The sequence below is a fragment of the Babylonia areolata genome, chromosome 33 (assembly GCF_041734735.1).
Source record: "Babylonia areolata isolate BAREFJ2019XMU chromosome 33, ASM4173473v1, whole genome shotgun sequence".
Taxonomy (NCBI): Eukaryota; Metazoa; Mollusca; class Gastropoda; order Neogastropoda; family Buccinidae; genus Babylonia; species Babylonia areolata.
The window spans coordinates 8,600,740-8,611,459 of NC_134908.1; the positions used below are offsets into that span (position 1 = coordinate 8,600,740).

General features: G+C 37.2%; 1 protein-coding gene across 1 annotated transcript; it reads right to left on the reverse strand.

The window, feature by feature from the left end:
• Positions 1-635: 635 nt before the first annotated feature.
• On the reverse strand, positions 636-1,043 carry LOC143276862 (orexin/Hypocretin receptor type 1-like). Its single transcript, XM_076581518.1, has one exon. It carries the CDS (start codon positions 1,041-1,043, stop codon positions 636-638), a length of 408 nt encoding a protein of 135 aa, XP_076437633.1.
• Positions 1,044-10,720: the final 9,677 nt, after the last annotated feature.

The window sequence follows — 10,720 nt, forward strand, 5'->3', positions numbered from 1 at the left end:
GTATTTCCAGAGAAAATGAATTTGTGCACATGTGCAGACCTGCCAGTGCCTGAACCCCCTTCGTGTGTATACGCATGCAGAATATCAAATACGCACGTTAAAGATCCTGCAATCCATGTCAGCGTTCGGTGGTGTATAGAAACAAGAGCACACCCAGTATGCACATCCCCGAAAACGGAGTATGGCTGCCTGCATGGCGGGGTAAATAAACAAAACGGTCATACACGTGAATTGTTAAATGTTACATGTTTGTCTGAGTGTGTAATTATATGAGCGTGCCTGAAATCTGATTGAACGACACAGGAAACGAATGATGAGCGCCCAATGGCAGTCGTCAGTTGGCTCTACCCAGGTTGGCAGCCTGTTGTGTAAATGATCCCGCGTTTGTAAAGCACTTAGAGCTTGGTCTCCGACCGAGAATAGGCACTATATACGTATCCATATCAATCAATCAATGAATCTATCAATTTGTTCAAGTTTACACACACACACACACACACACACACACACACATAGCATAAACACAGGGTTATAACATGCTCACGCTGCTGTGTGCAAACACACACACACACACACAACACACACACAACATACACCACACACACCACACACACAAAATCAGAAAAAAAACCCAACTAAATGCTCACCAAAGTGGTACCCGTGCTAAAATAAAGAAAAGGATGGCAAATCTTCAAGTACGTGTGCACCGCAATCATCATAAGAGTCCAGGAGGACCCCATCACAGAAGAACTCTGCAGGGTGCGAACGACCTTGCAAAGAGCCTCGTCAGTGTACACCATGGTCTTGAGGACCACGTGCAGCTCGAAAGGCATAAGGACGCTGCAGATGACGTAATCGTAGGCGGCCAGTGTGACGATGAAGTACCAGGAAGAGGTCCTCTTGAAGTGTTTGAAGTAGTTGTACAGCACGAAAGCGTTCCCGGCCCCTCCCACCACGAAGATCAGCACTATCAGGACCATGGACGGGATCAACATGACCTGCAGCTCTCGGTTCAGATCGTTCAACTCTGTAGCGTTCTCCATCGCCAGTTTTACCACTCACCTGAAAGATATCACACACACACACACACACACACACACACACACACACACACACACACACTAAATATAAATTTAAAAAAAATTTTGGATGAAATAAATAATAGAAGCACCGTTTCTTGTTTGTTTTTTGTTTGTTTTTTTGTTTGTTTTTTGTTTTGTTTTTTGTTTTGTTTTGTTTTGTTTGTTTTGAAATACAGCTGCATTTAAACGTGATCCTCACCAAGAAGAATTTTTTGAAGGGTGTAAGATGTGTAAACTTTTTTTAATGGTCATACTGATAACTGATGTATCTTGATGGTCTTTTTTCTTCTTCTTCGCCTCACTATATAGTTCCACAAGAACAGCTGGGGGGGAAATGTTGAGCGCTCAAATACTAACACAGAAAGTGTTGTTTCCGTGACAGAGTTATTAGATAGGGAATAAACTGTCACCTCAACTTAAAGCAAGCACCAACTACCATACATCTATCAAGAATGAATTGGACGATTCCTCAAACTTATTACCCATTTTAAATAAGTTTGGACGGGTAACGACTTTGGTAAACAGGGCGTGAAGTATTGATCAGACTATACCAATATATTTTATGAAACAAAGAAGGGCTGTTCAAATGCTTCGCAGCTTATTTTGTCCCTTCTGTACTAAGCTAGAAGTAGTAGTAGTAGTAGTAGTAGTAGTAGTAGTGGAGGGACTGGCATTTGACTGCCTATGCCTCACGGCCATTTTTATGTCCCCTTCAATATCGGTCTCCTTTTATTTGTGGGATACATATATGTTTTCTTTTACCCGTACTGTAAATCACTCGTCAAAGTCAATAAATTTTTCTTTTAAATTGATGTTCATGTCAAGGAGATTTTTGAACACATTAGTATTTTATGCAAGTTTAGTTTCGAAAAGTAGTGCATTCCATATTTGTGCAATTCTATTAGCTAATGAATTTTTTCTTGGGTTTGTATTACAGTGCTCTTTACAAATTTTCATCATTGAATTTCTTGTACTCTCATAATCTGACATTCTAAAAATATTATTCACATTGACTTCATTATAGCAATTCAACATTTTGTAAGTTCCTATTAAATCCCCTGTTAGCCTTCTACCCTTTAATGAATGCAGATTTAAGTATATAAGTCTCTGTTGATAGCTCAAAGATTTGCATTCTTTTAATAACTTAGTTGCTCTTCTCTGTGCCCTTTCTATAGCTATAGATTGCCTCTTGAGGTATGGGTGCCACACACTGCTACCACCACTGCTACTAAGATGTGATGCAAATTTAACGTGAGTTGGTAGTGTGTTTCAATAATAAGTAACTCTGTTAGCAAACGTGTACTTATAAATATATTACTTACTCGTGAAACGAAATATTGTGACTGGCTCCGATTCATTGTAGAAAACCTTTCTTGAAGCAGTGCACGCCCTGGACGTCAAGCATTATGACGCAAATGAGCTTAAGTCCAGACCGTATGACGTAATGTGTGATAAAATGACGTTTTGCACTGCCACTCTGTTTCTTCCTGACATATGATACAGATAGTAATACCACACACACATACACACACAGAAAAAGAAATACACTTTATTTTCTGATATCCACACGATCAAAAGGGACTCCTTTCTTAGTGGATCAGATGCAAAATTAATATTAGACATTTTATTTTATTTTATTATTATTATCATTATTATAAGCATTTACGCCTAATCTTGAAAATAAGCCATAGGCGTTTACGAATAGAACACATATGTAAATATCAAAAAGGAAAAATTGAACACAAGATACCAAACATCATTAAAAACTATTCATACCCCCTCCGTATACACCCACACACACGCGCACGCACACACACAAGTCATAGCAGACAATCGTGAACAGAACACAATCAAAATACTACCAACAAATTCTGAAACTATCAAAACTTACTCACTCGCAAATAGTCATTTTAGTTCATACTGCAAAGTGATGAGCTGTTGAGAATTATTCAGTAGAGGAAAAGGTGGGTCTTCAGACTGGATTTGAAAGATTGCAGCGAAGATGAGTGACGGAGAGGCCGAGGAAGTTGATTCCAAAAATAGGGGGCTTGGAATGAAAAACTGCTTTGGCCATACGTTTTGGTTCGAGCATGGGGGATCCTCAGCATACGGGTGTCAGAAGAAGAGTGGAGTTGGCGTGAGGGTATGTAAGGATGAATGAGTTCTCAAAAATACTGTGGACCAGAAGCCTCAATGGACTTGAAACAGAGACGACCTTGTAAATAATTCTTTCTTGTACTGGGAGCCAGTGTAAAGCATGAAGGAGAGGGGGAACGAGATCAAATTTACAGGAACGAAAGACAAGACGAGCAGCATAGTTCTGGACTTTCTGAAGCCTAGCAATGAGGTAGCTGGGTGAACCAACAAGTAGGTAATTACAATAATCCATGCGGGACAGCACACAGACGCAGCTAATATATTTCTGTCAATGTTTGCAAAAAAACTTATTGAGAAAGGCAATATTCTGGAGAAAAAAAACACCCCACCAAAATGATATTTTTCTGGGATTACATAGCTATATTTTTTACATGGATGTATATGATACTGTGATTGTAATTTTTCAACCTATTGTTCATCTTCAATCGTTCTGCATTTTAGTCATACCAGCTTACGATAACGCTTTGTAATTAAGTTCACTTCCAGAAACACAACTGTCATGCAATCAACAGGTCTCACTTGCACATTGACAAGTCATTGACGAGCTCTTTATTTGTGTGCACGCGCAGATTCACAAACATTCATCGCTCTCATTCCACAAACAAGAGAGGCAAGGCCTTCAAGACTCACTTGTGATTGTTAGTATAAAGCTTCGGGTTCAAAAATTTTTTTTTAAAGTCCTGATGGCAGATTCGAACCCCGCGTGTTCGGGTGAGAAGAAATTGTCTTACACTATGGTGGCTCCTTACCTGACATTCAAAAATTTAACATTTAAACATGCTTTTTTAAGGGCGATAAATCGATTGCGGTATTCGCAATGAGAACGCTGTTTAAATCATATTATTCTGGTGTATCTTGGGCATTCAAAAAATCTTTAAGGGCAATTGAGAATTCTTTTTAAGTCCGCGGTAAAGGAGACGTGGCTATCGCGGCAATCACACTGCAACATTTAGCCGTTTTCTCTGGATCTAGATAGATGTACAAGTTTAGTTACACGCACCGGGAATGTACGACACAGTCGACTCAATTTCTCTTTTATGTTCATTCTAATTTTATAGTTTTAAAGTTGATATGAAAATTGAGTATTTTGTTAAACTAATAACATGTAGCGCCAAGTACAAGTACTTCTAAACGTCGTATGAAGTGAAAAGGACTTCATTTTGAGAAAAGTCAAGACTGGAAATTTTTACGTTTCATCAAGGGTATTAACTCTTATGGTTTATTATTTTAAACAGTGAATTCCGACTTATTTTGTTGATATTTTTATGTCAGTTTGGAGCATAATCCAGTAAGTAAATGATAAAAATGACTGCTCTTGATGCTGTGTCAGAATATCAGATCAAAGTGCCAAGTTTAGAGAATATGAAAAATATAAATATAACAGTAAAATCATTTTGCATATAATTTGGCTTCTTTAAAAGAAAAAAAAATTGTGCCCATCCCATAGGTGCAATATTGTTTTAAACAAGATGACTGGAAAGAACTGTATTTTTCCTATTTTTATGCCAAATTTGGTGTCAACTGACAAAGTATTTGCAGAGAAAATGGTAATGTTAAAGTTTACCACACACACACACACACACACACACACACACACACACACATGGAACATCTGGCAAAACAAGTTAATAAAGCTTCTCATATTCTTAAAAGATCTTTCAAGAATGAAAACATAAGCATACATATAATATCAATATTATTTGATAGTCTCGTTTCACCAATACTAACGTATGGAGCAGAAATATGGTTCCCCACTTGTGAAAAAGCACATGCTACTTTTACCTTTGACAAACTATATAACAATTGTCTCATGAACAAATTTCCTCATGAGCATGTTCATCTAAACTTTTTAAACAAATACTGGGTGTCCACAAAAAAGCCACAAATTTAGCAATACTTGGTGAAATAGGTAAATACCCCTTAAGTTTAAAAGTGATTTGTCAAGTAATAAAATTTTGGTTTCACATAACACAGGCACGAGAAAATTCGTATATCAAAATTGTGTATGATGACATGCTTACAGAGGAAACAAAACAGCGAACATGGATTAATTTCGTTGAAATTATATTACAGATTCTTGGTTCAGGACACGTTTGGAATAATCAGTCAACATTCAATATTCATAGACTTAGCCACGTTATAATGAATAAACTAGAATATGGATATGTTTTATTCTGGAAGAGAAACAAATCTGAAAATAAATCTAAACTACTATTCCATAATAAAGTTACTCGTGAATACAGAACCGAGCCTTATTTGCTTGAAGGATATCTTAATTATAATCAAAAACAATCATTGTGCAAATTAAGAATATCCTGTCATGATTTAGCAATAGAAAAAGGCCGATATTTCAACATTCCAAAAGAAAGGAGACTATGTTTACAATGTCAAACAATAGAGGATGAATTTCATTTCTTAGATGACTGCGAATCATACAAAGAAATTAGAATAGAATTCATACAAAAAATTCAAAATTACATTCCAAATATTGTTAAACCCAGTCAGCTAATACTGGAAGACAAACTTGTGGGACTGTTTGGGAAATTTGTTAGTAACTGCTGTCAAAAACGCCATGGCGTGCAAGAGTGATTCAATGTCTTGTTCAGCATTTATCTTTTTTCTTTTCTTTTTTTTTCTTTTTTTGTGTGCGTGGTTTCATGTAATTTTGCATGCGTGTCTTATAAACCTTGTTCAGGTTTAATTGACATTAAAATTGATTCTGATTCTGATTCTGATTCACACAACCGAACACTGGGTTAAAACATAGACTCACTTTGTTTACACAAGCGAGTCAAAAACATAACAGCGCCCAACCTGTAAAGAACATGACGTCATCATGTTAATTGCATCATATATGCGCGTCACAATTTAGATTTTTTTTCAGACTGCTGGAGGTGATTATAACACAGTGATTAACAAGGCCATCTTCGGTATGTATTTTTCGTATGTGATTAATGAAGTTACTGTGACCGTGACATATTATGGATGGTTTCATGGTAGTTCAATAGCTTATCTTTCTTTCTTCCTACCAGGGGCTCTTTTAGTAGCAGTAATGATAACGATATTACTAATGATGAAGATGACAACAATAATGATGATGATAATAATAATGATAAATGATAATAATCACCATCATCATACTGGTGACGATGATGATGATAATAATAATAATGATAACAACAACAACAACAGCAACAATAATGATTATGATAATGATGATAATGTAAAATAAAATATATAGCATCTTTCCGAGTAAAAAAACAAACTCAGTTCCGCTGTACAATGTAAACTCTGACGAGTAAACTATGCATTAATCAAACATTAAAACGACATCCACATAACCCTGCACAACCATGCAACCCAAACCCGAACACTAATTCATGTAACACACACTTACATGCCGCACAGATTACAGAAGCTACTCCTTTTTTCCCCCTGAACCATCCGTGACTGGAATGCCCTCCCTGCTGAGACCGTCCAGTCCCCCTCCTTGAATACTTTCATCCCCAAGGTGCCCACATCACAGTAAACGCTAAACCCCTCTGCATTTTTGGGGGGAGGGGGTGGGGGGTCAGTCCATATACGCTTCACCACATTTGCTCTACAGGTGCCTGACCAACATCGTAACCCTGCGTGTTATAACGTAAGCCTTGAGGGGCGGGGGAGGGGGGGGGGGGATAAAATAAATAGATAAGTCAATAAGAAACAAAATTAGAAAGAAGAAAAACAAAGAAAATGCAACAACTAAACCAATATATGAAATAGAATAGTGTTATTAATAGGAACGATAACAATAATGAATAAATAAATAAATAAACATATATATAATACATAAACACACACACAAGCACACACACATTCCTACGTATCGCAGCTCCCACCACACACACACACACACACACACACACACACACACACTAACATAGGCACAACAGATAGGCAACATATATGCTGAGAAATGCAACGTCCATCGTCATTAGAACCCGCTGGTAGATCTGCTCGTCATTCTTAACGATTGTACCCTCATCTCTTGTGATAGTATATGTGCTGAAATGGCATGCATGTCAGTTTTCAGAGCTTATATTATTCAACAGCACTGATTTATTTCTGAAGTAATACCACTCCTGTTGGGTGATGATCTCACAATTATGTGTTTAACACCTTGAGTGCCACAGCACGTATCACCTACGTGCATAGTAACGTCACTGATGAAGGGAAATAACTCTGGAAGGCTGAAAATTCGTTTATGTAGAGTGGTATATCTCCAGACCATTTTCTCAGTTTTAGGCTTATTGTTTCTGAAAGTTATATGACTCGAAAACCCACTTTCTACTGTTTTTTCTCCAGCACAGAAAGGGTTAAGTTGTGGCAAAAAGTCAGCCAATCAGTTTGTTGTAATACTTGTAGTATGTAGACGGAAGTAAATGGCAAGAGAGCTCACTCTTCCCGAACTGCAAAATGGTGTGCAGATGTTGTATGCGTCTCGGTGTGATTGTAAAATCACCATCATCCTCCATCATGGCTAGTTAGTGCAGCGCAACGGCTCGCTATATATCACGCTTCAACCTTGATTGTTGGAACCAGAAAATTATGATTTGTTTTACAGTTTTTCTTTCTTTGTATTCATATAGAAAACAAGTTTTCGTATTTGGCGCTGCGACTGTTCAAATGTATTTGCTCTGTGCATTTCGTTTAAACAACAAAAACAACAACTACTCTTTCTTTTGCGTTATTCAGCAGCGAAAACATGAGCGAGGATGAAGAAACCTCGTTGAACGAAATCCAAGACCAGCTTTTGGGTTATCTCATCCCTTCTTTCGTTCTCACTGGTCTCGTCACTGTGGTGGGCACTTCGGGGAATATTCTCGTCCTGTACATCTACTGGTACTTCATGAAGCGAACAAACAACTGGTACTTCATCGTCACGCTGGGCATCTACGATCTGGTCATTTGTGCCGTCTTTGTGCCTATTGACATCTATTATATGACAGTCTTGTGGGTAGAGAAATACGAGGTGGGGTGCCTCATCTACCGTACACTTGGCTCTTCTCTGGTGTTCGGGTCCCTGTGGATTCTGACGGCCATTCCCATTTACAGTTTCATCCAGATCTGCCATCCTTTCTACCACGTCAGGAAACGCACGATTCTGGTGAGTCTGGCACAATTCTGGTCAGTCTGGCACTTGTGCTGGGTTGAAAAGAAAAGGGATTTTTTTGTGTGGTTGATGTGTGTGTGTGTGTGTGTGTGTGTGTGTGTGTGTGTGTGTGTGTGTAAATAAGAATGATGATGGAGATGATGATGATAATAACACCACCACCACCACCACTACTACTATGATGATGATGATTATCATTATTTTTTTTATCAGCATGAACATTATTATGATAGTTTTTATATGACACGTGATCTTGCACGTCTGTTGCACAGTTCTTGGTCTCTGTGTCTGTCTGTCTTTCAATTACTCGAACATAATACATTAAAATACAGGCGCTTACGATGTTTGAAATTAATTTATTGTATTCATAACAACAGTGATTGTGGCGGTGATGCTTCTACTGATGAAGCAAAAGCAGAAGAAGAACAAGAAGCCCCCCCCCCTCCACCCCCCACCTTGTCCCCCACAAAAAAACAAAGAAAAGATTAAAAAAAAAAAAAAAAAAGGAAAAAAAAAAAAAGACTGACTTGATTTTCAATGATTTTCCCCTCTTGCTGCTGTTCTTTTCTTCGCCATGATATCCCTGAGTAATTTGAATAATTTTCATCCCTTTTCATGGGTTAGAAAATTACTATCATTTGTTTTTTTAATAAGGGTAGGATAAATCAAGTGGAAGTGCTGACGTCCTCAGCATAGCCTAGTCTTATTTGCCTTTAGGAGCTTACTGATTAAGATGACATAATCAAGAACTGTGTTGTTTTGCAGTTGTTGTTGCCATTGTTGTTTTGTGAGCTTTGTCAGTTTGTGTTAACTCATTCTACTCCAGGTACGAGATAACTCGTACCAACACACTATTCTAATTTCGTTAATTCTTGCTTGGTACAGTTTGCATTCTAAACTAAATCGTTTACTGATTCCGGAAGTATAAAAACAAAGCTGTGTTTGACCGATTAAAACAACAATATTCCATCGATTTTCGCTGTTTTAGTGAACCACCCTGTTTTTTTCTGCAGTGATCTCATGCAGTGCTGGTCCAGGGGAGATGTAGTAGGAATGTAGCTCTGGGACAGAATGAGTTAAACGTGATTGGATTTTCTTGAAAATTAAGTTGGGAAGTTGTGACGTGGCTCTGTGCGGTTGGTTGGACAAAGAGCAATAATGTCAGCGTTTAAAGGTAATAATAATAATGATTATTGCAGTAATAATGCTAACAAACCGCCATTCCATGTAAAACATACTCAGCGGTGCTGTACAATGTGAAAAGTGAAATAGAATAAATAACATAAATGAAAAAAACTTACATACATATCATAAACTTGCACAGACAGCCAACCAAACACTCAAACACTAATTTCTGTTCATACACAGCAGCAAACACACAATCATCACAGACGGTTGCACAACACCCATAATACACATCATACATCACAATGCCTAGATAATACACATATATCACAACACTTGAATCAATATCAGATTAATATGTACAAAAAAGAGAAAAAAGAACAAACAAAAATTAAAAAGAAACATATCACATTACTTAAAACTACCCGCGACCCCAAATCACAATACATGAAAAGAGGGACTAGGCCTTCAAGAATCACTTGTGATACACACTTGAAAAACAAAAAAATAAAAATAAAATCATTAAATTTGTGTTCTGTATTTGATACTATAAAGTTCAGGTAAAAAATTCTTTTTAAAGTTAAGAAAGCAGATTCGAACCTAGCATGTTCAGGCAATAGATAACAGTCTTACCCATAGCACTAATCAGGATCTACAAGTGACGTTCAAAAATCAATATCTAAACATGTTTCTTCTAAGTGTTATGAATCAGTTGCAGTATTGGGGATGATAACGGGTTTTTTGTTTTGTTTTTTGTTTAAAAAAAATCATATTATATACACACTTAAAGAAGAAAAAAAAACTTTAAAAAAATAGTTTATTGAAATGTGTACTCTATTTGTTATCATAATTATACACAGCTTCGCGAAAAAAAAGAAGAAGAAAAAAAGACTTCAATGCAGATTCAAACCACAGATGTTTGGATCAAGAACAAGTGGTTTCACCCACAGGGCTAACGCTGGTTGAATTATGACTCAAAAATTATTATTTGAGTATTTTCTTTTAGCGGAATGAATTGACAGCAGCAGTTGAAGTCATAACGCGGTTTGAATCATGTTATTTTGGTATATCTCGGGCATTTAAAAATTCGAGTTAAAGGAGACGTTTCCACCACCTCAAAAACACTGCAGTATATGTCCGTTTTTGTAGATCTGCAGAGATCCGTGGCCGACAAGCTTTGTCTTTCCACTCACTGAGAAAG